The sequence below is a fragment of the Eumetopias jubatus genome, unplaced genomic scaffold (genome assembly GCF_037043125.1).
Source record: "Eumetopias jubatus isolate StellerSeaLion01/CBP00866 unplaced genomic scaffold, mEumJub1_p1.0 scaffold_10, whole genome shotgun sequence".
NCBI lineage: Eukaryota > Metazoa > Chordata > Mammalia > Carnivora > Otariidae > Eumetopias > Eumetopias jubatus.
The window spans coordinates 86388773-86416296 of record NW_028274816.1 but is presented as its reverse complement, the minus strand read 5'-3'; the positions used below and the strand labels follow the sequence as shown (position 1 = coordinate 86416296).

Here is a 27524-nt window from a genome sequence, read left to right as displayed (position 1 = left end):
ATACTAAATGGATGGGAAGCATGAAAGAAGGAATTTAGCATTTGGTTTTCTTCCATGTTCTTTTAATGATTTTATCCACTAAATTGTGGATTTAGTGGATAATCTTTCCAAAGGCAGATTCTGGATCTATAGTCACTTACATGAGATTTAGGCACCCCTTTGATCTTCAGGGGTGGTTCTGGCCACTCAAATAACTGAAATGCTGTCTTGCATTTTTGAATGCCTTCATTCATTTTTCTTTTTTCCTCTGTTTCAGAGGAGAAAGGTGGATTAGTATCTGAAGCCTATGGAGAGGATGACTTTTCTCGGCTTGGAGGTGATGAAGATGGTTATGAAGAAGAAGAGGATGAGAACAGCAAACAGTCGGTAAGTAAATCTGTTCCCAAATCCAGAGTTGCTCAAAGCACCATTTCATTTGTCAGAAATCTTCGAACTGTACCAGCAGTGTTCCATTCCACAGCTAAAATCATTCCCCTCCCTTCCCCCGCTTTTTATTTGTTATCAGTTGAGGAAACTGGGTTGGATATCAGTGCTCTGTTTAAAAACGAAACCTGTTTTCATCTGGACCATTTTGTATTAACTTTTGAATTGAAATTTGGGGGAAGAGATAATGGACTATTTTATTTAACTGAGATATGTTTCATGTTGGTTTTCCCTGTTAAGATAGTTTATTCCATTTGTAACAATGCATTCATGCTAACTGGTGTATCATTTATATCTACACTCAACTGTGTTATTTTTAATCTTGGTTGGAGTTTATTCAAATCTTTCAGCTTATCAAAAAGATTAGGAAGGGAAATTCTATAGTTTTTTATTCGTAGTTTGACCCTTCTTAACTTCTTTCTTGATATTTTACTTGAAACTTTTTAGCGGAGTGCCCGCGGTTCTTGAGCACAAATCTTGCCTGATGTTTAGTATGTGCTGGCAACAAAGAAAAGAGAACTTTGTCTTAATTAACCAGAAAGCCTTTGGATACACTATCGCCTGAGCCTCAGGAGCCAGAATTTAAAAGTTTGGAGAGAAAGCAAGGATTCAACCTGGTGCTTAGCACAAAGACATACAAAGTGAAATCTGGATATAGAATCTGGTTATTAAGCAACATCTTTAACTGAGATTCTCAATGTACTTTATTACTTGTTTGAAAGTTTTCTTATGCATTGATTTTTAAATATTAGCGTTAAAAGACTTTCTAAGTAAAACAAAAAAGCATTTTGTATTTGATGCTCTTTTGGAAGAAATTTTCATGTCCTTAGCCCCACCATTAATGCTGATAATTCAGAATTGACTAAAATTGTTTAGAAAAGCTTTGCAAATTGTTTTCTTTTCTTGCTTTTTCTTTAAGTGCACACATACTGTCTTAACACCATAACTGTTTTCTTATGAAATGTGCATGGTGTGTCTCTGAAGTGTTGTTCCACATTGCTTTGCTTAGAATTTTCATCATATTTAAGCTTTATGTCATTCTACTAAAATCCTCTCATCAAATCCCAATATAGGCATTCTAAAATGTGATTGTATTTGGCTGAGCTACATCTCTGATTATTTGGCTTGATTGATTTCATTTTGAGGAAATCATGGAGATTGCATTTAAACCTTTGGGCTCACTGGCAACCGACAGGACAGTTAAATCTCAAAGCCATCAGTATAGTTTGTTCCAGTCTCACAGGTGATGTTTATATTAACATCTGGGGTGCTACTTAATGTTTGGGTTAAAGCGTAGCTCAATTGAGAAAAGCAATTTCAAATGAAACTTAATTTTTTCCTGGGTGTTAAGTTAAAGGCTCTTGTGCATTGGGGTGTTCTTTGAACAGTCACGGATATAGCTACATAATAGGGTAGCTGATCTTCAACCTCCAGTAGCATTCAGTGGAATGGTGGGCTAGCCCGTGTGAGGCCAGTGCACGCTTTGGAGAATGCCTTGTTCACATGGTGCTTTGTGTCAGGCAGGCCGTTTGGATCAGGAAGAAGACTGGATAGAACCGGGTCAGTGGCAGTTCTGTGAGAGCTTGGATGGAGGCAGGGCCTACTTGGCCAGGACCCAGGAAAAGCCGGGTGTTGCTCTTTAGTCCCCCTCCCTGGGTCACTCGCTCCAGTCATTTGACACCTGCCTTCCTGCTGTTCATGTAGCTGTGACTGCTGCTGAGCTGAAGTGCTGGGGTGTAGTTGTGTGGGGGTCATGGCACTCTAACCGTGAATGATGTCATGGTAGGTCTGAGTCTGACATCCTTGTGTGTATGAAAGGCAGAGAAGGAGAAAAAGGGTTCATCTTCCTGGTTTTAAATAAGTGATATTTCATTGGAAACACTATGCCTGTTTTATCCCGTGGGGCCTGGTCTTATTCTTTTCTGACGCATTGCAACCTTTTTCCATTTTTATGTATGTGATTTTTAATCTCAGGCATTTTCATCGCGTAGACTATGGCACTGCTGGAGTCACGACTTAGAGCTGCTGATGTTCTTTTCTCCACCCCCCACCCCCCGGAACATCTCCTTTTCCCTTTCTCTTTCTCTAGTTCTGGGTCACAGGGCAGGGGAGGGGTTCTTGGGATGGCCCAGTCTGGGTACATTGCTCCAGCCCCTAGTTATGCATGTGAGAACTCTCAGGCCCGCTCCTTTAAGCTTAATCCTCTAAATTCTTTGTCTTGTAGGAAGATGACGATTCAGAGACTGAAAAACCTGAGGCTGATGACCCAAAGGTATTTGGTGTTGGCTGTGGTGGGGTGGCTGGATGCGAACAAAGCATTGTAACATTGTGGCTCAGTTCCTCTGTCTGGGCCAGGTTGGTCCCGCTAACACACCGTGCTAACATACTGTGCAACCATGTGTACATTCTCTGGGATGAAACCTGCTTTCTAAAGAAAGGAGGTCACCGTGGAATGAGTAAGTCCTGAGGCAGCTTGGATTTCCAGCCTTGTAGATAGTGCCATATCTCCAGACTAGAAAGGCAAGAGGCCTGGCTGAGCATAGCAGCCTGCATCTGCTCTGTAGCCAGGTGAGCTTGGTGGGGTCACTGCACCTGCAGGTGAGTTAGATGTGGGAATGTTTCTAGAATAAGGAAGCCATAAGGGCTGCCTTTTATACTCTTTTTTTTGTTTTGTTTTTTAATATTTTATTTATTTATTTCACAGAGAGACATAGCGAGAGCAGGAACACAAGCAGGGGGAGTGGGAGAGAAGCAGGCTTCCTGCCGAGCAGGGAGCCCGATGCGGGGCTCGATCCCAGGACCCTGGGATCATGACCCGACCCGAAGGCAGACGCTTAACGACTGAGCCACCCAGGTGCCCCTGCCTTTTGTCATCTTTAGTCGTCTAGAAGTGAGGAAGGGACATGAGAGGGTCAGACAGAGTGAGGCCTTTCCCCAGCTGCTAGAGAAGCTGTACCTTGTTTCCCCAGGCCCCTGCCCATCCACTTTTAGGTAAATAGAATGGTCTTTCTGAAACAACATTGCCATTTTTTCTGATATTTCCCTCTTGGTAGCAGCCCGGAGTAATTAGCAGCATTTCCTGTCATGCTCCTTGACCTATTGTGATGATGGTTAAGACCCCCCCCCCACCCCCCCTTGTGTCAGGTAGGCTTGCTGTACTGTGCCTGTTGAGGACACATTCTTTAGGGAACAGACATTTCTCTTTCAAAGAGAAAGTCTAATTCCATCACTCTAGGCCTCGGGAATACGGGCCAAGTTTTGTGATTAAAAGCTACTTTGAAACCAACTGAAGCCTTCGAGGCAACATAGTAGAACTTTGGAAAATTGTACCAAATTATAATCAAAACAGTAGTTTATCCGAAAATATAGTACAAGCTGTTCCAAATTTGAACTGATTCTGTGTTTGGATAGAACTGTGTGTGACCATTGAAATAAGCCTGTGAAAGGCTGTGGATGATGTGGATAACACATTTTACCAGGGAAGAAAGTTTGGGCCCCAGCATGTAGAAGAAAGAAAAAACTTGAGCCCTAGACACTGCAAATGCCACTACTTTCTGTGCCAAGTAAGGAACTCAGGCTTAACTCATCCAGGCTTAACTCATCCAAGGATTATAAGCAGGAGGGCAGGCCTGTGGCCTGGGTCAAGGGCGGCCACACCTCTGCTTGGGCTTGCGGAAGAAAATTGGCAGTAGTGGTAGTAATCTTCTGTCTTAGTGTTTGGGGTGTGTGGGCCTTAGAGCCCATGCATGAGATAAACCTGAGGAGCTGCCAAGTGCTAGAACTTCATTATGGAGGAAAAGGAGGGTTTAGTGGGACCTGGAGCCTTTGTGTGTGTGTAGTGGCTGGCCTTTGCTTAAGGCTGGAAGGCCTTCTGGGGAAGTTGGCTAGAGAAAAAGGTATAGGTACTTCACTGTCACCCCTTCTGGAATACAGCAAACTAAACAGCAAGTCGCCCAGAAATGAGGAAGAACACCCAGGGCTGGGGGAGAGGGGGACAGAATTGGGAAATTTGTTAACGTGTCTTGTGTCAGCCTTTCTCAGTACCACATGAAGGTTGGGAAGACGTGTCGTTTATACTCACCCTTTGACTGATGTGCCTTACTGTATTTCATTCAGTCATTTGAACTTTGAGTCTGGTTGTGGAATGAAAAGTGTTCTGGAGGGGCACCTGGGTGGCTCAGTTGGTTAAGCGACTTCCTTCAGCTCGGGTCATGGTCTCAGGGTCCTGGGATCAAGCCCCACATTGGGCTCCCTGCTCGGCAGGAGGCCTGCTTCTCCCTCTCCCAATCCCCCTGCTTGTGTTCCCTCTCTCGCTGTCTCTCTCTCTGTGTCAAATAAATAAATAAAATCTTTAGGGCGCCTGGGTGGCTCATTTGGTTAAGCGACTGCCTTCGGCTCAGGTCATGATCCTGGAGTCCTGGGATCGAGTCCCGCATCGGGCTCCCTGCTCCGCGAGGAACCTGCTTCTCCCTCTGGCCCTCCCCCCTCTCATGTGCTCTCTCTCTCTCTCTCTCTCTCTCTCTCATTCTCACTCTCTCAAAATAAATAAATCTTTTAAAATAAAAAAAATAAAATCTTTAAAGAAAGAAAAGTGTTCTGGGACAATTTCTGTTCTTGAGAAGTCCTCGGAGAACAGAACACAGAATCCACCCTTACAATGACTTGTAGTTCTTTTGGAGGATGAGTGTGGAAGGGGTCAGACAGAGCTCTCCAGCTCACATGTCCTCAAGTTCAAAAATCATGAGTGTTCGTGGCATCCCAAGGACTGGAAACAGTCTTCTGTGCTCCCCATGCCTTAGTCCTGGTGCTGGCTTACTCTTCTGCCTGAACTGCCCTCAGACTGTCTTCAGGCAGTGGCCTCCACCTGAAACCCCTACCAACCCTCCCTTTATTCCAGAACTCTTCTGGTATACTTAATTGATTTTTAACAATGTATATATTTTTTTAAGATTTATTTACCTTTTTTTTTTTTAAGATTTTACTTATTTGACAGAGACAGCGAGAGAGGGAACACAAGCAGGGGGAGTGGGAGAGGGAGAAGCAGGCTTCCTGCGGAGCAGGGAGCCCGACGCGGGACTCAATCCCAGGACTCCAGGATCATGACCTGAGCCGAAGGCAGACGCTTAACAACTGATCCACCCAGGCACCCTAAGATTTATTTACTTATTAGAGAGAGAAAGCCCGTGCATGCACGCACAGGTGGGTGTGGGGGGAGAGGAAGAGTCTTAAGCAGACTTGACGCAGGGTTCGATCTCATGACCCTGAGATCATGACTTGAGCCGAAACCAAGAGTTGGACGCTTAACCAACTGTGCCTCCCAGGCGCCCCAACTTTTAACAGTATTTTTGAGTTCCAAACCTTCAATTTTGAATATTTCTGCCTTAAGCACGTGAAGTTTCTAAAATAGGAATGTTACCAGGATGGATTAGAGGCGCCACTTATTTTGTTAGCAAGTGGATTGGTGTCATAACTGTCTTTTCCACCAGATGGCACTCCTTCCTGCTTTGGCTTTTTATTTTTATTATTTTTTTATTTTTTATTTTTTTTTAAGATTTTATTTATTCATTTGAGAAAGAGAATGAGAGAGAGAGCACGAGAGGGGTAAGGGTCAGAGGGAGAAGCAGACTCCCCGCTGAGCAGTGAGCCTGATGTGGGACTCGATCCCGGGACTCCAGGATCATGACCTGAGCTGAAGGCAGTCGCTTAACCAACTGAGCCACCCAGGCGCCCCTATTTTTATTTTTTTTTTAAGATTTTTATTTGTTTGAAAGAGGGAGAGAGAGCAGGGGGAGGGGCAGAGGAAGAGGGACAAGCAAACTCCCTGCTGAACATGGAGCCCAACACGGGGCTCAGTCCCATGACCCCGAGATCACAACCCAAGCTGAAGTCAGACACTCAATTGAATGAGCCAGCCAGGCACCCCCTGCTTTGCCTTTTTAAAATCTGCATTTGGTTTTTTACTACAGCAGTTCTCAAAACATTTTGGTGTCTTTACACAATTAAAAACTGAGGATCCCAAAGAGCTTCACTTCATTTTGGTTTTATCTATTGGTATTTACTATCTTAGAAGTTAAAACTGAGAAAAATTTTAAATAGTTGTCATTTTAAAATAACAAACCCATTGCATATTTTTTTATAAATTATTTTCCCTGGTTTCCAAGCATTTACACAATTAAATCATTTCTTTTTTTTTTTTTTAAGACTATTTATTTGACAGAGAGAGACACAGTGAGAGAGGGAACACAAGCAGGGGGAGTGGGAGAGGGAGAAGCCCGCTTCCCGCAAAGCAGGGAGCCCGATACGGGGCTCGAGCCCAGGAACCTGGGACCATGACCCCAGCCAAAGGCAGATGCCTAACAACTGAGCCACCCAGGCACCCCTAAACCCATTACATATTAATATAAATCACGTTTTAACAAAAAATAACTATTTCTGGGGCGCCTGGGTGGCTCAGTCGGTTGAGCGACTGCCTTCAGCTCAGGTCATGATCCTAGAGTCCCGGGATCGAGTCCCGCATCGGGCTCCCTGCTCAGCAGGGAGTCTGCTTCTCCCTCTGACCCTCCCCTCTCTCATGTGCTCTCTCTCTCTCATTCTTTCTCTCAAATAAATAAATAAAATCTTTAAAAAAAAAGTAACTATTTCTGAAACCGAAAAAAGTTGATGGAAAGACGCATGGTTTTCCCAGTTTGTGGATCTCCTTAGCATCTGATGTCCATCTAGATGGATAGCTAGGTTCTCATCACTGCTTCTGCACTCAGTCTATTGTTTTGTGTTTTTTTTAAAGATTTTATTTTTATTTATTTGACAGAGACACAGCGAGAGAGGGAACACAAGCAGGGGGAGTGGGAGAGAGAGAAGCAGGCTCCCCATGGAGCAGGGAGCCCAATGCGGGGCTCGATCCCAGGACCCCGAGATCATGACCTGAGCTGAAGGTAGTCGCTTAACCGACGGAGCCACCCAGGTGCCCCTGCACTCAGTCTGTTGCAGTGTGTTATTTTGTTTGAACTAGTTGAAGAAAACCTGGCTTCACACACAGGTCATTGGGAAGAGGAGAAATATTTTAATAGCTCTTTAGGTGATTGTAGATCTTTTTTGATACTTGATCAGAATTCAACAAGAGATGGTTTCCTAAAAGTTACTTGCACTATGGAATGTGAAACATTCTCAGTGAACTTTTTTTTTTAAGATTTTATTTATTTATTTGATAGAGTGCGTGCGCACAAGTGAGGGGAATGACAGGCAGAGGGAGAAGCAGGCGTCCCACGGAGCAGGGAGCCCGATGCAGGGCTTGATCCCAGGGCCCTGGGATCATGACCTGAGCCGAAGGCAGGTGCCCAACCGACAGTGAACTTTTTGTACTCTGCTTTATTTAAGTCCACGGGTCGGCCTTGCACTCCGAATCGCTGTTTTACCCATCCATGATCTCCATCCTCGGGCGCTGGTGATTTAGGAAATGTTGGTTCACCGAGCTATACAGATTGCAGTGATGTATTTTGTTCTCTGATATCCAAAAAATTATGTTGGTTAATGACATTACTAATCTCATCAGACAAGCCATTAAGTATTGGAAAGCTGTCTGTTTGCCGTGGGAAATACACATTTTCCAAAATGCTAATTTTTACTCGAGATCTTGAATTTTATCATTACCAATAAATTCTGTTAAGAGTTTTCCTTGATGTGACAGGCTTCATTTTTTTTAGAAATGTCTGCCAGTTACCCAAATTTGACTAACAGTAGTTTGTCAGTCATTCTTTCAAGTAAAAATGATGTTCCATGGAGAAATCAACTAGATTAGCTAGTAACTCCCTCACCTAAGTGCTTTTCCTTGAGGTAACCATTGGACCTCAGTGTGCAGAGGTGTTGATGTGACCTCTCATGGCATCAAACAAAATGCAAACAAATTAATAAATAAATTTGTACTCAAGGGTCAAGACTCAATAAGATTAATCATTTTGACTGCTTCACCAAGGATATTCTTAAGTGAAATTGGCTTTTTTTTTGTAATTGAGAGTATGCCTACTGCTAAATCTCAGCGTAGCTGCCTCAATTTATTCTAAAGGGCCAGCTTGACCCGCCATCACTCCTACCAACATCAGCATGGTGAGAAAGGCAAGGGATGTCTTAGTATTAGGGAAATAGCTTTGACCATGCAGACCCCCAGGGGTCCACAGATCAACTTGGAGAACCACTGTTCTTCAGAAACAAGTATCTTGGGTCGGTAATACTAAATAGTTGTTTGGGAACTGTTTGCATTGCTCTGGAATTGTCCAGTAAGCTGTCAGCCATATGGGGCCTTGAGCTGCAGTGGGGGGGAGAGTATTCAGAGTAAGACAAGACAGCCCCAGTTTGGGGAGGGGCGCAGCAGTTACCTTGACCTCAGTTTGTCACCTGGAAAACAGGCATCATAATAAAACCGCCTCGTTTATTTTATGTGGATTAACTGAGTAAACGTGAACAGATAATTAGCTTAATAGTGTCTGACATGTGTGTTGCCACCACCAGTACCTCCCATGCTTGCTTCCCAGGCCGGTCACCCTGTCATTGGGCCTATTTGGGAATATTGAATTCCACGTTTTGAAACTGGAGTGCCTTCAGAGGAGAGCAGTCACAAAGGTGAGGGGACTAGAACGGCCTAGAAACCACGTCACATGAGAGGTTAAGGAGCTGAGAGAGGCTACTGGGGAAGTGCCTGCAGTTACGTCTGCTGTTTGAAGGTCCCATAGGGGAGGGCAGGTGAAGGCCACATGCAGACCTTGAAGCAACGCACAGAATAACGGGAGACACGTTTGCTTCACAAGGTAGTGAGCTCCCTGTTTCTGGACCTTTTTCAGACAAGTTTTAAGAAAGCCTTTGCCAAGAATGTCCTAAAGAAATGTGTGGATTGGGGTTGGACTGACCCCTCCCCCACCCCAAGTGGTCTTCTGGGAGGGGGCTTGGGCATTATGGATAAGCAAAGTTGAATGTTCTCTCACTTCACTTACTATCTGCTGACTTTAGAAAGTACAAGTGTAGAGTATAAAGACTGGTAACTGCCCTAATTTTTATCACTCTGATGTTTGGGGTTACCTCTGAGCGCAAAGTCCCATATTTGGGGGTTTAGGTAAGAAACGATGACTCCAGACCCACCTCTGGAGGGAGCCTTTGGTTCTGATCCATCGGTCTGGGGAGGCGGGATCGAGCTCTGGGTTGCTGAGTTTGCCCCTACCTAGAGCAGAGGAGGTGGCTGAGCACTCCCATCCTGTTCTTTTCTCCAACTTCAGTTTTCTGGTCTTACCTCCTCTGTAAGCACTCTGACTCCAATCTGATCACTCAACAGAAGGTGGCACTGCTGTCCTAGGAAAGGTCAGACCGGAAGTGGCAGGCCTCTCTTCAGCTCTTTACCGCAGGGACGGGGGTGCCAGATGGCTTAAGTGTTTCCTCCATCTGTTTGCCCTTGGCATATGGGCTTTCTTTTCCCACTCTCTTTTGTCCGTGGTCTACCACGGCTACCCTGGAACATTTTCCCTTGTTTATTTTTTTCCCCACTCCCACAGTTCCTGTGGATGAAGGTATTTCCACTGGCTTACTGTCTCTTGACACACCCTTCCTTTGAAAACAAACACGGGCATTGATGACCTGGCACAGGAAAGCTGGGGCGGCCCGTTGCCAGCTAGCTGGGAGGGCTGGCTTCGCTCTGCAGGGTGGGATTGCCGACCTCCCTGCGGTGTTGCAGTCCCGGCTTTGACCCAGGAAAAGAATCCTCTTGGCCCAAAGAGCAAACATCTGTCAAAACAAAATAGTGTCTCTGGGTCAAGGAGGTGGCATCGGGTGGGGGAAAATATGGTTCTGGCATTTTTTTTTAAAGGTGTGTATAATTCTGATTAAAATTAAAACTTTTTTTAAAGATTTTATTTATTTGAGAGAGAGAGAGAGAACACGAGTGGAGGGGAGAGGCAGAGGGAGAGGGAGAAGCAGACTCCCTGCCAAGCAGGGAGCCCAATGCAAGACTCAATCCCAGGACTCGGATCAGGACCTGAGCTGAAGGCAGACAGACACATAACCGACTGAGCCACCCAGACACCCCAAAATAAAACATTTCTAAGATTATTTGACCCCAAGGGGCGCCTGGGTGGCTCAGTTGGTTGAGCATCTGCCTTTGGCTCAGGTCATGATCTCCGGGTCCTGGGATTGAGCCCCACATCAGGCTCTCTGCTTGGCAGGAAGTCTGCTTCTCCCTCTCCCTCTCCCTCTGCCTGCCGCTCTGCCTGCTTGGCGTGCACTCTCTCTTTCTCTATCAAATAAATAAATAAAATCTTAAAAAATAAAAAATGATTCTTTGACCCCAAAAACAGTGCAGAAATGTGAGTTCATACCTTCGAGCCAGGTTAGTGGACTTGGAGTCAGAAGCTAGGTTGAGCACTGGCTTGGCTTCAGCTGTGGACCACAGGCACATAGCTTCAGCTGCCCTCCGCTCATCTGTGATGCCCACTTTCCCAGGTGATGTGACGCGTGCAGGCATGCGTTCAACAGTCTAAAATGCAGCTGTTGGTGGGCTTTTTAACAAAACTGGGTCTGGTCAGATGCCCTCATCCTGTAGGTCAGAAGTTGCCACAGTTTCTCAGTTCATGGCATCCTTAGTGTTTCAGGAATTTTTCACACAACTCACAGGCCAAAAGAAATACCAAACAGCTCCAAACGATATTCCTACCCTCACAATTTGGTAGCCGCGTGGAAAGATAATACATGAATTTGTGTGGTTTCTGATAGATGTTGATTAATGCTATGTTTCCCTTGAAATTTTTATTTATTTTTTTGAGAGAGTGTGAGCAGGGGGTAGGGGTAGAGGGAGAGAGAGAATCCCAAGCAGGATCCACACCTAGTGTGGAGCTGCCCAACATGGAGCTCGATCTCACCACCCTGAGATCATGACCAGAGCCAAAATCAAGAGCTGGATGCTCAACTGACTGAGCCACCCAGGCGCCCCTCCCTTGAAATTTTTAAACGTCATGTGTACCTTTGTGAGTTTGCTGCAGCAGCCTGGGGTGCCTTGATGGCAGTTTGGGAACTGCATTGGTAGATTGTCTCTGAGTTCCAGAGCCATGAGACTTGGTCCTCACCCTCCCTGGAGGCCTGGGTCAGCCGAATAAGCGGGTCTCACCTTCGGCGACTGTACCTCACACACTTGAATTCTCTTAAGAAGGTCAAGTGTCTCGGTCGCCATGTGTTATTAATAGGCTTGAAGTCTAGAGGAAGGATCTGCAATGGATAGAGCTGACTCAGTAATCCCCCGCTTCCTCTCCTCTCCAGCCTCTCCCCCGATCCAGCATTTTTTATTTTTTTATTTTTTTAGGATTTTATTTATCTGTCAGAGAGAGAGAGAGAGAGAGAGAGAATACGAGCAAGGGGAGCCACAGGCAGAGGGAGAAGCAGGCTCCCCACCAAGCAAGGAGCCCCATGCTCTGGGATCATGACCTGAGCTGAAGGCAGATGCTTAACCAACTGAGCCACCCAGGGGTCTCCCTACCCAGCATTATTATTGATCTTCTCAAGTTTCAAAATCAAGCATCTGGAGACTGGAAACTGCCCATGGAGCTTGTTTCCAAGGAATTTGTTACTGACTACTGATTTTAGGAAGAATTTTCAGGAGCCTATCAGCAATTGCACGTGGGCAGCATTTCCCATTGAAATCTTTGATTCTCTTTATCGATCATCTAAGGAAAGAGGCTCCAGAACATGTTCCAGCTTCTGCAGGATTGCTGCAGAGCAGATGTTTTCCTCTTTGGGCTTTGAGTGTGTTCTACCTCCAGGACTCTGAAATCAAATAGGGAGATGCTAAGGCTTTTCATAAGCAAGCGGCATAGGGTTCAGTTCATCATGAAGGATACTTAAGAGGGACAGGTTGTGGGGCACCTGGGTGGTGCAGTCGGTTAAGCATGCGACTCCTGGTTTCGGCTCAGGTAGTGATCTCAGGGTGGTGAGATGGAGCCCCACATCAGGCTCCATGCTCAGCACCAAGTCTTCTTGAGATTCTCTCTCCCTCTGCCCCTCCCTTCCCACGCTCATTTTCTCTCTCCCCTCTCTCTCTCTTAAATAAATCTTTAAAAGGGGTGGGGCGAGTTATATGGTGTGGTATAGGAACCATGAGTCCTTTTCCAGCCTTCACAGGTGGGTCGTTGTGGGCCTTTGTTTGGTGAACTTCAGGAGAACCCATGCTTGTGGAATGTTCTACTGAGAATTACTTTTCAGGATCGTACAGCAAAGGTTATCTGTTAGATCCTAAACTTGGACTTTTTTGGGGGGTCTTTGACACCTGAAAGGGTTATATGGTACTGTTTTTCTGGTGGTTATCGTATCAGGGTTTTGTTTTATTTTTATTTTATCGTCAAATTATTATAATAGCAGGAATTGAATATTTTGTAAAAGAAAAAAAATCACCTAATTCCACAATCCATTTTCGTTGTTCTTTTATGTGTGCCTGTATAATAGCATACATATTTTGCATCCAGTTTTGTTTCCATTTGAATAAAAAATGTTTTCAGTGTTGTTACAATCTGAGTAATTATAATAGCAGGACACAAGTGAAAAATTAGAAGCTAAACACTTAAGAATTAAGAATTGTATGGGATGCGAGTTATATCTCAATGAAACTGCTCTGAGAAAATTTTTTTTGTCATTTTCTAAAAACCTTCAAAGGGGAACCATAAAGAAAAGGTTGAGATCCAGCTTTTATTCTAGGGGCGAGACCAGTCATTAGCACACTTTTTCACATCAATTCCCATAGCTCTTCTCGTATGAGCTAGCTAAAATACAAACCAGAGTTAGTAGGCTCTAGTAGCAAAAAATTAATTTATGTGTATAATTGTTATTGAATAAAACGTCATGGAAGCAGTTTCTTCCCAATTAGACTCTCTAGTGGACAGAACACATGTCGTGCTCTTTACGTGGGTCAGAAGAAATAACTCACTCTTTAAAACTTGAGTTCTCACAGTGCCCATGATTGTTCACCCAGTAAGGGAGGAGGGCTTAGTAGCAGTCAGGATTTGGTAGCATTCCTTCCATAAGCGCCCAGGAAGTCTCTAGGCTAAAGACAGAGTGGCAGCACCCACTGGTTGTATGATTAACTCTTCAGTACCAGCTGTTCCATTCAGGTCAACTCAGACATAACTCACTGGAGCACCAGGGACCCTTGAGCTGTTTCCCCTACTCGTTGTAGTTAAAAGGTAATACTTCTGGCTGTCGTCCCCTTAAGTTGAGAACTTAACACCTCCTTTGCTCTGTGACCTACGGAGTCATTCCTGGAGAGGTATTTTTCCTCCTTGGTCTTTGATGTTGGCTTCCCCAGTGGTTGAACCAAAGGCTTCATAGAAACCGTTATTATCTCCTGCCTCATAGTCTAGAGGGAGGAGATCAGAAGTTGGGAAGCGGTATTGCTAGGCTTTGGGTCAGACAAACTTGGGATTGGGTCCCAGCATTGCCACTTCCTGGACAAGAAGCCACTTCATTGGACTTTGCCTCAGTTTAATCATCTGTAAGATGGGAATAATAATGTTTGCCTCATGAGGTTATTGGAAGATTTGGATGACATATGTTAGCTTTTAGTGAGGTCTGTTGTTCAGGGCCTGGGAGGGAGAATATGTACTTGGTCCCTCCATCTTGGTTTTATTACCCTCCCCTCCCCCATGTTGTACCTCCCGTACCTCATGACCCTTTGAGTGCTGATTAGAAAAAATACAGCATGACTCACCTAGGACCAGAGACGGAAATGGCCCTTGACTGTTGCTGGATTGGGGGAGTCATCCACTCTGAACTTCTTGCTGGAAGTTGTAATGTGGCCTTTGAACTGTTCAGAATGCCCAAGCCTACTTACTTAACGTTTCACATTTCCTTGCTCTCACCACGATGGCCAAATGGCCATTCATCTTTAACAAGGCTAGGGTTGCCCTTGAAGAAGTGGGAGTCATGGAATTTCCATGCTGGGGAGAACCCACCCACCCCAGGCTGGGGTCTGTGGTTCTAAGTGGTGACCTGATCTCAGCAGCAGACAGGACAGAGATTGGGAGAGGGGGAGGCTGTAGCTCTTTTGTAGAGAGAAGTAGCTCTTTTGTTGTCCAGATTGAAAGAATTCCAAGCTAGGTCCTTTGTCTAGCCACCTTCCAAAGAAGGTCTGGCTACACCTTAAGCTGAACACTTCTGGTAGAAATGCAATTGCTGGAAGTGGTGATCTCGTGCAGAGGAGAACGACCATTCTCCTTCTGACCTCCCCTCTTGGCTCCACTGAACTGCCAACAGACTGCACTTGCTCCAAGTCAGCTGAAGCTCAGACTCCCAGAAACCCCACCCCGTTCCTTTGTGGTTCTGTAGCCAGAAGAGCCCCTACATGCCCAGTCAGCCCGCCTTCAGCCCTGCAAGCCCCAACATACTTCGTCCCTTCGGGCCCAGATGCCGCAGATTACTAACCAAGGTGTGGCTGGGTGCCTCCTTGCCTAGTCAGGATTTATCTTTTTGAAATTCTCTGATTCAGAAAGCAAGCTGCCTGTCCTTCAGGGGAGGGATCCAGCACTTCCCACCCTTGTTCTGTGTTCTAATCCTTGTCCCTTGAAATTCCGCTGTGCAATTTCTGGGTTCGATAAGATTTTGCTCGTTTGCATTCCTAACTTTGGAGTTAGGTAAATTTTTTCTGAACAGTGCTTTAAAGGTACTGGTTTTGCTTTTGGCCCTGTAGACAGTTAATTCCTCTTCCTGCCACTTTGTAGATGGTGACCAGTTTGCCTTTCCAATCTTCTGGCTTTCTGGTATCTGTTATTTTTGTCCTACAGGTTAATGTTAACACCTCAGTTTGGTGTCTGACCTCTCACGTGGGATAATGCTATTGTAATTTGGTGACCCTGTTGCCTTATGTGTCAGAAAGACTTCACTTTTCTGTCCTCAGCCTCACAGAGCTATTTCCTTTGTCCTTGGGTGGCTCCAAGCCCTTCCACCCTGTCCCCAAATAACAACTTGAAGCATGGAGACACTGTTTTTACGGAAAACCTTTAAGAAAAAAGTGCAACCTGACCCACCACCGAAAACTTAATTCAAATTCTTTTTTTTAAGATTTTATTTATTTATTTTACAGAGAGAGACACAGTGAGAGAGGGAACACAAGCGGGGCGGTGGGGGGGGAGAAGCAGGCTCCCCACAGAGCAGGGAGCCCGATGCGGGGCTCGATCGCAGGACCCCGGGATCATGACCTGAGCCGAAGGCAGACGCTTAACGACTGAGCCACCCAGGCGCCCAGCTTAATTCAAATTCTTGATGTGAGGTGACCTCTTTACCCAAACACAGACACCCTAGGTATAAGAGGGAGGAGTGGAATGGCCCTCTCTGAACATCTTCTACAACTTTCTAGAAACTCAGTCTTCAGATGTCTTGAATCAAAGTGAATGTCTTGAATTAAATGTGAGATTACACTTGGAGTAGTCAGATAACAAAGTCTCCCCTTTGGAAATGGCTCCTGGCCAGAGCCTTGCATTTATATTGAAGTCTGGATGGTTCCACATGACAGAGCGTGAGCACCACTCTGAGCAATGTCAGTTGAGCTAAAATTTTCAGATAGGGAAAAGAAACTGTTTTCCTCTTTTCTTCAGTTTACAAGGCCAGTTCTAGAGCTGGCTTAATTTGTCTTAGCAGATGCCTGTTTAACCCTTTCCTGTAGAAATCTCTGCTTGGGGAACTAAGCCTTCCCGTCAGTAAGCTGGGACTGAAGGTGAGTCCATTGGATCCAAAGTTGACCCCACCAACTTCCGCCCATTTTTCTGATAAGTTGAGTGTTTCCATCCCCAGGCAGGCAGTGTGCCATGGCAGTGGCCCAATCCTGGCCAACAGGATACAACTGAAGGAAATGTGCTGGTGACCGGCTTTCTCGAAGGCTCCCCTGCGTGTGTGGGTAACACAGGGCACAGACGCTGGGCATCTGTGCCATGGAGGGCTGTGCCTGTGCAGCATGGGGTTCGGTGACTTCTGCTGAGCCTCGGGATTTCTGGTAGTCCTCAATATGCCCCATCCTTGTCCGTCAAACCACATTAATTTTTTTCTGGAGCTTGGAGGTTGTTTTGACAGAAGTTCCAGAATTGCTGCTTTCTTGACAACCCGAAGTGACTCACACATGCATCTCATCTTGATGCTTTCAAGGGGGCTTCCTAGGCATGCTAGTCGCTTCTGAAGCTGCAGCATTGTCTGCCCACACTTCGTGGTGCTGTTGTGAGAATTAAATGGTCTTTCACTGAAGTGCTTAGCATAACACCTACAGTTATTCCCTGAGATTGAGTTGCGTTAATATTCTGTCCCCAGTGTTTGGCCCGCTGCCCGGTACACAATAAACGCTCAATATATGATTTGTGAAATAAATAAATGGATTAACTGTAAGATAATTCTGTCTTTTTGTTTTAGGGATTAGGAGCGACAAGCTAGATTTAAAGATTTTTTTTAAATTCAGTATTGCCCCCGCCACCTTCTTCCTTCTGCCTGTCTCATCAGCCTTTTATCGCCAAGTCTGGCCCCTTTCTTAGTTCCTCTCTGCTGCCTCCCTGACATTGAGTTGCACATTGAAGCTAACTGTGGGTTTAAACGGGTCTGGAGTCGGGGGTGGGAGGGTGGGGAGTGGAACACTGCAGCTGAAGGTGGGTGTGGAACCTAAACCCGGCTGAGGAATGGACCACTGGCGCGTTACGAAGGAGAGTGTGTGTGTGTTTCATCAGTGTTGAGCAATGTTTGAACACCTGTTGTGGGTAGGGCACGAACCTGCAGGTGCTAGGAACACAGTGGTAACTAAGACAGGGCCCAGAACAGAGCAAACGTCCTCATCAGCTGGGTGGGGATGGGGCAGAAGACGACTTCTTGAGCTGAGGACTAAGGTCTCAAAGAGGCTTACTTTCAGCAAGAGTGGGGAGGATGTGTTCCAGGGAGCAAGGTCTCCCCAGGCCCTGGTGCAGCTCTGTGCTGGGAGGAGGGGGCTGACATGGCCTGCACGGAGTCCCCCAGGGCCTCGGGCCACAGTGAGCAATCATTTCTAAGTGAGCTATCACCAAATAACTACTCGGCCAGTCCCTGGTCTGAGAGAATCGAAGATTTGGAAGGCATTGTTTTACCAGTCTGCCTCCCCAGCTGCCACCTACTTTTAAGAAGCAGGATTATGTCAGTCATCTATCAGAAAACGTACAGTGTGTAGCATTCTTCCCCCAGCAGCGGGGAGAGGCTGCCCTCTGCCCTCTGTTCAGAGTACTTTCTCTGTGCCTAATGCTCCCAAAGCTGGGGAAAGAAGCAACGTTTCTACATTTGGCAGAATCCAGTTGCTGGAGGCTACATTGCTCTGTCTCTAGCCGGACGCTTTGAGCGTGCTTTGTGGGGTTGGCTCCGGGAAGGATTGATGAAGTATTGTTGGCTCTAAATAAACCTCCATTCTCTTGACCAGGATCTGGTACTTCTCTGCTGAGCAAATCCTCCCATCTTAAATCTCCCAGCAGCTTATCCCACGTCATGGAGCCATATTGTTTCTACTTCCTTCCTCTGCTCCAGTCATAGTTTCTGAGTGGCTGAACTTTTTTGTATTCTCTGCAGGGGGAACCACATTCCAGGTTCTGCAGTCCCTGAGAACGAGGCCCCTGTTGTGGCTGCTGCATTCTTACAGGTCTCGGACACAATTGATTAAGGAACCAGAATTGGGCAGGTTCAGATCACTGTTTGTCAGGGCCATCCCCTGGCCTGCCACTGCCACTTCGTGCCCTGCCGCCCTGGTTGCTGAGGCTTTAGGCTCAGGGGGAGCCTGGGGAGGTTAGAGGAGTGCCGACAGCCAGGAGGGGAGGCCTTGCTTCAGAGTTTGTGTCTTTGACCAGCTCAGCACTCCCTCTCCTGCCTTTCCCGTGTTGTCACTTGGCTTCTTCAGAAGCTGTGCATTTGTTTTGTTTTTCTTTGTGTCTTAAGTAGACTTGAACTAGACAGCTGAAGTGGTTTACCTGGTCTTTCCTTCTGGGAGCTGCTAAGTGAGATGCTTTGTTTACACCTTCCCAGTGAACTGGCGGGAGAAGCCCTCGGCCTACTGCATCTGAGGGCCATGCATCCAGTCTGTCCCAGTCTCTGGGTTGTGGGTTCCGTGCCTCCCGGCTGACTCAGACACCTGTCTGGTACATAGATCTCCTGGCTGAGTTCATGACTTTGACCAACTGAGAATATCCCCCTGGAGGCCAAGAGGATGGATTCATACAAGTCAAGACAGGGACCCCCTGTGCATTTTAAAACACCACCTTGGGAGAAGAAAAGGAACAGTGGTTTCTTGTTGCTTTTTACTTGTATCCTCCTAACTGCTGCCTTCCAGCCTCCTTAAGGGCACAAAGAGAACCTATGGAGGGTTTATAACCGTTGTGTTGAACGACTGGGAGTTTAATAATGTGAATCTTCCGTTTCTTTCCTTAGCTGTGTCATATTAAATACTTATCAGATGTTTTTTATGGCTGCCTTCCAAAATAACTATCATGGATGATTCGTTCATTTTGTACTGAATTCCTGGTATCTGAGGCATGACTGGTAGGAGGGTGTCTCTCTAGGTCTTCGTCTTGAGTGTGGACCACCTCCGCCCCCAAGGAGTGTCTTCCTCTGAGGCTGCTTTTATTGGATGAAATTTACCTTGCTGGACAGTTGAGGGTAAATGGTCCCAAAAAGCATCTTTGGGGTATTTGACAGCCATCCTCTGTGATCTCAGCAGACCCCTCCCCCCAACTCTCCTTCCTGGCTGATGGTTCTTCAGCATTGTTTGAAGTCCTGGGCTCATCCGCCTTTGAAGAACACTTGATGTTTGGCTCCAGGCCCTTCTGTGTGGGGTATAACTGAGCATCCTTGTGCTCAGGGCAGGATGTAGGGTTAAACTGCTTTTGGATCCAAAAGAACCTGGCTTGTTGGCCGCCTTTGGGAGTATTCTGACCAGGAGCTCAGCAGGCTCACAGGCCAGCTTATTCACATCGGAGGACAGAAGAAGTATATTCTAAAACCTAACAAGATGTGGCCACCAGGAGCACAGATTCCCATTGTTTCATTGTCGGGGCCTAGGTGTCCCATGGGTGGCTGTGACACGGAGGAGAGTTCTGAACAACCACAGATTCCAAAGTCTTTCCAGGAGAACTTTGTGCACAACTATATGGCTCCCAGTCCATGGTGGCTCATTTATATTTTCAGTTTATAGGATTCTCTTAAGGCAAAGGAATCTTCTTGCACTTCTAGTTGGGTCCATGGTTCATAGGTTGGCACTTTGCTTGGAGGGATCACGGAGCTAAAGTCCTCTGCAGGGGAGGGGGTGTTCCTGGGGATGTTGCGTTTGGGTTTGAGTAGGAGGAGTCCATGACTCCATGGGGCTCCAGGTACACCCTGGACATGCCCCACCCATGTATGTGCATGTGTGCACACACGCATTGCTAGAAGAATAAAAAAGCAAAGAGTAGACCAGTTGACAAATTGAAACCACCTGTCAACTTTATCACTTTTTGTATTTGTGCAGAAAGATTAATTTGAAAGAATGAGTAACCAAGCCAAAAAAGGAGAGACTGAAAGAAGGGGGAACACCTTCCTGTTGGTGATTTTGCCCCAACATTGCTGTTTTCCCTGAGATGTGACTGAACATCCTTAGCTAAGCCAGGCGAGGACCTTGTGAAATTCAGGAATCCCTGCCCCTCCTACCCCGGCCCCTCCCATCGCTGGGGGCACCCCAGGGTGGCTCACAGCCCTTAGCCCTGCCCAAGGAGCCCTCGGGTGAACAAGTATTTTCCCTTTAGAAGAGACACTGTGTTCGGTGACTAACTTCCTGTGCCTCTGGAGTAGTAGACCCGGTGGAATTCCACATGGCTGTCTTGCCTTCTTCCTCGGGCCAGCTGAGGGCCTGGTGCCCTCCAGTGCTTTGGGAAGGAGCCCCCAGGGGGCCTTTGAATGGTTAACGGTCAGTCCTTGGAATACTCGCCAACTGGTCAGGGGAGGGGAGGTAGGATGTACCTAACTGATGTTTTCCCACAGTTAGCACCCAGAAAGCTGTCCCCTACAGGGAAAATTTAAGGACCTTTTACAGGCCCAGGTTTTGTTGCTGCCATGCTCTTTAACACGGGTTCCTCGGGAGTCACTGCTACAAAGAGATTGTTGTGGAGCCTCTGGAGACGGGCACTCTCTGTAGAGCAGCTGATTGATGACCAACCTGAATTTGGCATGGCAGTCCTCCAGGCACGCCTCCCAACCCCTCTGTTCCCTAGCACAGGCCTGCCTCCTCTTTGCCCACCTGATTGGCAGGGGGCAGTGGCCGGGAGAGACAGGTTGCTAAGCAGCCTGGCCTGGACGTTAGGCCTGTTGAGGTCGAATGAATAGCTGCAGTGTTCAGAAGGGTGAGGGGTTTGGGCCTGTCCCAGAATCAGGAGGGACTTTTTGGGGAAGGGGGTTAAGAACTACCACTCTGCTCTTGGCAGGGAGCCATAGCAAGGGCGGGCTTTTGGTGGCCTCCTGGCACCTTCCTTTCTGAAGCATCACTTGGTGTAACATTTCTTCAGTAAGTGGAGTATGCAGGACTCTGCAGCTGTGGCCGTGTGCCCATTTTGTTCAGAGTTGTTACTGTCTTGTCTCCTCCCCCCGCCCCCACCACCACAGGGAAAAGAAAGGAGATCCAGTAGCTACCTGTGAGCCCAGCTTCTGCCACTTTGATCCTTAGCACGTGGTGGCACTTGAGAGCCCTGATCAGACTGTGTATGAGGGGCCAGGTTTCCCCCGAGATGGGGAAGACAGGTGTGTTGCTGCCAGTGGACATTTGGGACAGTGCAAGCAAGGGAAGGCCTTCCCACCCCACCCCACCCCACCCCACCTCCTGTGCCCAGGCTTTGTGACGGGGGCTGGGACCGTAGCCTTCTCCAGGTGGATTTGGTTTGGATTTGGATGAAGCGCTTACCCTGAGCAGTGAAATAAACAGCGAGTCCAGAAAACCATCTTATAAGAAACGTTTGCTCTTAGGTTTCTGCACTCGACCAGCCCTGAAGGACCTGCAGAAGTAGGTGTTGTAGGGCGGAAGTTTGCGCAAAGGATCAGAGAAAGCTTTTTCTTTGGAGAGAGATAAAGCCAATGTAAAGAGTCGAGAGGTGAGCCCAGGAGAGAAGCCGCCACCGTGCCAGGGCCTTTCTGGGGCCTGGGGCAAGTCACTTATTAAAGGCCTAGTGCATGCCCGCTCCAGGGTTCCATGAGCTACCGCCTGATGATAAAAGTCTCCCTTTTCTGCTTAAACTGAAAGTGAGAACAATCTCTTGGGAGCAGATAGTCTTTTGTGCTGTAGTCTTGGGATTCTCATGTTATAAAGTTGCCATCTCTTGCTTCCTCAGTACTAGGTAGGGGTGACATTGTCAGGGCTGACCAGGCCCCAGGGGAGACGGTGGGCAGGGTCCAGGTGTCCAGGTGACGGATGGCTGGCGTTTCCTCTCCTTGGCATTGGCGGATATTGGTCCCTGCTGGAGGCTGTGGAGGAGAGACGGAAGCAGGCATGTGGAGCATCTTGGCTGCTCTGATGATAGAGGGGGCTTAGGAGGTTCAGGGTCCCAGAAGGCCCCCAAAGCACCGACTCGCTCTTAGATTCCTTGTGTTGCTTGCACCTTTTCTCCTCCCTCAAGATCCCAAGTGGTTTCGGTGAAGAGAGGAGCTGCGGGTCAGGAGTCCCGGGCTTACTTCCTTGTGTCTGTTTCTCTTTTGCAGGATAACCCAGAAGTAGAAAAGCGAGATCCTCAGGAATTAGTTGGTAAGTACCCCAGGGGGAGTCTCAGGGGCAGATGTCTGAGGCTTGCCCAGAGTGAACTGGCTTCCCGCCATGCCTGGGCCTGCCACTGCATGGGGCTTCTCTCTGCTTCAGCCAAGACCGCTGTTCTCCTGAGAGCCTTCTCTTCATGTGCTCTCTCGGGGGCCTTTGGCATTTCCTAAGATGTCTGAGTAAGACACCCAGGGAACAATTCTTCTTTGAAAGTCATATTCATGGTGCATTTCATTGGGCTTTGGTCGGTTGCCAGTGTTGTCAGGACGGATTTAGGGCCTCCTTCAGCTGGGAGATCGTTCCCCTTGTGCCCTAGGCCTGTCCTCTGTCCTTGTACGCCGCCGCCCCGCTTTGCTGGCATATTCGGGTGCTCACTGAGCAAATGTGGCCTCTGCTGGCACTTCGCTCTGTCCCCAGGAGAGAACATGCCTCATAGCCCCAGAGTCTAGGACCCTATGTGACTTGGGAGGGCAGGGCAGTTATGTTTCTGAAAAATGGCACACATGTCATCCCAGTTCTGTGCTAACCCCAGCCTCCTAATCCTTTTTAGAAAGTCCCTCAACTCTGTCAGTTTGGTTGTGGACTTTGTAACAGCTCTTCCAAAGCCTGTCCTAACCTCATGGACAGGGTGACCCTCCCTCTCTGTGATGGCTGTGACCATCTTTCCCTGCCTGCTCCATTAACCTTCACAAAGCAAGGGTTCTGCTTACCCGGGGCTGCTATGAATGCGGCCTACAGAAGCTACTCCTGCGCGTCCAGATGGAGTCTTTGTGGCTTGCAGCCCCTTGGATCTGTCCTGTTTTTGGACAAGATCCTTTCATGAGGTATGGGAGGTGGGGACCCGTTCTGGTTTTCCTCACTAAAAGAACTAAAATTTGTTCCATTACATTTGTTTTCTGAGGAAGGCTTGGGTAGGAACGTACCACGATGACCAGCCCAGACCCTCAGCGGGATTCTGCCTTTATCCCTGAGTGTAGGTCTTTCAAATCCTATAAAAACCAGAATTTTCCTAGACCTTAGTGTTCACTCCTTAGAAAATAGCCCTCAGGGGACGCACCCGTTGGCTGTGCAGACAGAGGAAGCCAAGCGTGGCCTCCTGCGAGTGGGTAATCCATAGGGGCAGGTATGGACCGGAGCCTCAGTCTCCTGTTCCCTCCCCGCCTCGCCAGTCCCTGCTGTATACTCCCAAGAAACTGGGGGTAGGGGTGGGGTTGTGGGGTCCGAAAACAGCCTGCCTGGGAGCCCGATGCTCTGCTCGAGACCGTGGTGTCTGGCAGGCAGTGGGGTGGGGGGCACATCAGCCATCTCCACCCCGACTTCTTCCTCCCCCAACTTCCACCTGCTCTCTCCTTGCCACTTTGTGCCATCTGATGAGCTTTGGCAGATACCTATAGTCAGTGTTAACCCCCATCACAATCACAGTGTAAAACACTGCTGTCACTCCAGGGGCGCCGGCCGGCTCGGTTGGTAGAGCATGCGACTCTTGATCTCGGGGTCACGAGTTCAGGCCCCACATTGGGCCTAGAGCTAACTTAAAAATGAATAAATGCTTAAAAAAAAAAAAACTTTTCCATCACTCCAAAATATCCCCTATACCCCTCTCCTTGCAGACTGTTTCCTCCCTTGGCCTCGGGCAAGCGGTGATCTCCTTTCTTCACTATAGTTTGGCCTTTTTTAGAATTTCCTAAAGAGCAGTATTTCTCAGCCTTGGCACTCTTGACATTTTGGGCTGGAGAATTCCTTGTCGTGGGGGCCTGGCCTGTGTTTGACACCATGTTTTAGCATCCTCAGTCTTCAGGATGCCCTTAGCGCTCCCCTCCCCCTGCCAGATGTGACAGGGAAAAATGTTTCTAGACATTGCCAAACATCCCCTTGGGGGCTGGAAGAGGTAATTGGCCCGCCCCCCCCCGTTGAGAACCATAGATAGGAATGAAATGACCATCTTGTTTTTTGTCTGGCTTCTTTCACTTACCATTTGAGAGCTTTCCTTGTTAACTGCGCATATCTATAGTTTCATTTGACTGCTAAGTATATTCTTTCACTGTAGGGTTACCCCCATAGTTTCTTTCTCCACTCACCACAGTAGGTATTGAAGCCTCATAGTCTTGGTTCCTCCTACCATTTCTCACTGATGAGGTCATAGTTGAGCTCTATCTGCACTCAACTCCTTTCGTTAATACCTCTGGAGATAAGACTCTCGGGTTGTTCCCCCAATATGGGAAGGATTTTCATATGTGTAGACAGCCCCAGGTTTAATGGAGCAAATGAAAGCAGAGAAGCTAACTCATAGGTCTCTCCAGCACCGTGGCCTCTTTGCAGAGCTGAGCGCGCATGCCCTCCAGATGCCCCACTGATGCCCTGTGGTCATGCCTGGAACAACGGCCTGGGGTGGTAATCCAGCTGGGTTCTCCAGGTCTCTGGTGAACTAGAGAGCACTCCACTGCTTCCCGCTCCCAGCCCCACAGTAGCCCCCAGGCACTCCTTACTCCCCACCATTACGTAAGCCCAACTGACGAGCTGCTCCTGCTCAGATTCATACCTGGCAGCTATGGATACCATGACTGTTTCCTCGCTTGGGTGAGCACAGGGGTGAATCACCGAGGTACACTTCTCAGCTCCTGAGTACGGCTGCCCTTCTAGAATGCCCCCAGCACACCCAGGAGCAGCCACGGTACCTGGAGCTGCCCCAAGTGCCTGGACACATTTCTCGATAGATTTCCTGGGAAAATGGTTTGAGGCTTTGTGGCTGCACAAATACCATATTTGTGGGTTTGATGTCTTCTACTTCAAATCATGCTGGGACTTAGGAAAGAGAATCACTGAAAGATTGCTCCTGGAAGCTGTGGAAAATTTTTTACCTTATTTTCTACTGTCCCTTCACTTGCCAGTTACTTCATAGGAATTCTTTTGTTCCTAACCTGGGAGCTCAGGAGGGGCTCTCCCTCCCTGTCATACTATACACCACTTGAGACTTAGTGTGGTTAGGTTGCTATGGCAACGGTGTCACACCCTGTTTTTCCAAAAGGCTTTCCCGGCAAATGCCAAAGGGCATTCTTTGTCTCCCCATCCTGTGCGTGCTCGCTCGCTCTCTCTCTCTCACTCACTCTCTCGCTCTCTCTCGCTCTCTCTCGCTCTCTCTCGCTCTCTCTCGCTCTCTCTCGCTCTCTCTCGCTCTCTCTCTCCACCCCAAGGAAGAGCTTCACCATCCTCGCTTTTGCCCAAAGCCTGCCTGGGCCCTCCTTGCTTTTGCCTTCCTGAAATAATGAGGACCAGCTCACCCCGACCAATTCCACTTTCATCTGGCCTCTGCAGCCTGCTTGAGCCTCTGGCTGAGAACCCCAGCCCCTCCCGGGGCTGAAAAGAAGGGGGAAGCTGGGATGAGACTTGAACTCCAGCCAGATCTGGGTTCTGCCATTGCTTCCAAGAGTCAGGAGACGGAAGGAAGGGACCGGGCAAAGAGGAGCACGTAGTCCCCTGGTGGAAACCGCTCCTGGGCTGCACTGATGTCCCGGGTCCACAGCAGGATAGGTCACTCCCTCTCTGTCCTCTTTCCCTCACCCAAAATGGCCGGTCTGGTGTTGTCAGGACACATCCAGTGAGAACCCGCTGCCGACCATGGGAGTTGGCACGTGTAGCGGGCTGGGACTCTGCCCCAGCCTCGGGCTTTGCAGTGTGTGCAGGCGTGTTTTGCAGCAACTGAGACTGGCAAAGCCCACGGAGCCATCCCCTCAGCCCTGCTCAGCACTGAGTTCTTCATAGTAATAGTGAAACTCTGAGTGGAGATCCAAGTACCTTATCTGCTAAGAAAATATTAACCCAGTGGTGGGAGAGAAGAAGGCAAAGGCTGTGCTAGGCTATCAGCAGCCAGTCCAGGCAGCTACTCAGGGCTAAAAAATAGTCTTCCCGGGGCATGGCACACAGTGGGTACCCAGTAAGTACTTGCTGAGTATTATTGGTGCTGGTTTGTTCATTCTTTCCCTTCATCCTGCCCCACCCCACTCCGCCTGCTGTTTGCTTATTGTATGGTCCTTTTCATGAGAGAATGTTTTAAAGAGTACAGGCAGACTCTTAAAACAAGCAGTGCATTGTCTGAGCGATCCAGAGCACACTCTGCAGGCCCGGGGTGGCCAGAGGCTACAGGGAGGAGAGCAGAGCGAGCAGGCAACTTGGGTGGGCAGTGGCAGATCTCCAGGGGAATTAGCCCTTGGGAGTTGTGGTTCTTCACATCAGAATCAGGCCTTTTGTTCCCAAGAATGAGGTGGACCAAAGGAGGGTTGATTGGTTTATTTTTAAAAGGACTAAGCTCATAACCAACAGGTAATTTTTTAAAGCATCATTTATGCACAAGGCCGTTTTTAATGTTTTGAGTCCTAGAGGAACTCTGAACTCCCTCTCCTCTATCTTGGGCAAGAGCTTCCAGAATTCTGGGAGGGTGTTGTAGGAACATAGCCAGTGGGGAACTGGAGCTGGCTCCCCTTGTCAGCCGGTGGTGCTCCCCTCTCTTCCTGTGCCTGGGTCCAGCAACAGGAGCATCAGCTGATACCCCAGAAACTGGCAGATGCTGCAGATCAAAGCTTCTCCTCCCTTCCTCCCCCAGCAGGTTGTCAGACATTCACCAGCACACCCTGGACAGACCCTTTCCTGAAAAGTTCACTGCTGGGACATGGTAGCGCACATTCTTGACACCTGTCCCCTCTGCCTGAACTTCTCTTCCCGTGAGTCGGCACATGGCTGACTCCTTCTGGTCATTCGATCTCAACTCAGATGACAGAGGGGCCACTCTGAACACCGTTGTACTGTTTCATAGCCTTTCTCTCTCCCTGGAAAGGTCTTATGTGCCTTTTCTTTCCCTAACCATGTTTAGCCCCATCCTACCCACCCCCGACATACATCCACAGGAATTCTCTCTGTTCTCTCACAGCCTCCTTTTCTGAAAGAGTCCGGAACATGTCACCCGATGAAATCAAGATCCCGCCCGAGCCCCCTGGCAGGTGTTCGAACCACTTACAAGTAAGTGCGGAGCTCGGCCACCACAGCCCGTGTGGGGGAGAAGGGCTGCTCAGGTGTCCGGTTTGGTCTGACTTCAATAGCCTTCTGTAGGAGAGACAGCCAGGCGGGCAGGTCCCCGCACGTCCTGGTTACCGGTCTTAGCCTTCGTCAGGAGTTTGCTCTGAGCCCACTGCCCTCTGTCACATCCCCTGGTGCTATTCCAGTGGGACCCCAGCTCGCCCTCAGTGGGGTCCTAAGCCTAGATGGAGAAAATACCGCCGTTTTCTGTGCGACCCAGCTGAACCAACGGGGAACTTTGCTAAGAAACCGAGGGACCGTGAGAATG

At 48.0% G+C, this 27524-nt stretch overlaps 1 protein-coding gene across 1 annotated transcript in view; it reads left to right on the top strand.

Moving 5' to 3' along the window:
* SAP30BP (SAP30 binding protein) overlaps positions 1 to 27524 on the top strand; it is a 36192-nt gene that overhangs the window by 1144 nt on the left and 7524 nt on the right. The window contains exons 2-5 of the mRNA XM_028112504.2: positions 257 to 366; positions 2648 to 2695; positions 22138 to 22180; positions 27111 to 27199. Of these exons, the coding sequence (XP_027968305.1) occupies positions 257 to 366; positions 2648 to 2695; positions 22138 to 22180; positions 27111 to 27199 (290 nt within the window). The remainder of the gene's footprint in view (positions 1 to 256; positions 367 to 2647; positions 2696 to 22137; positions 22181 to 27110; positions 27200 to 27524) is intronic.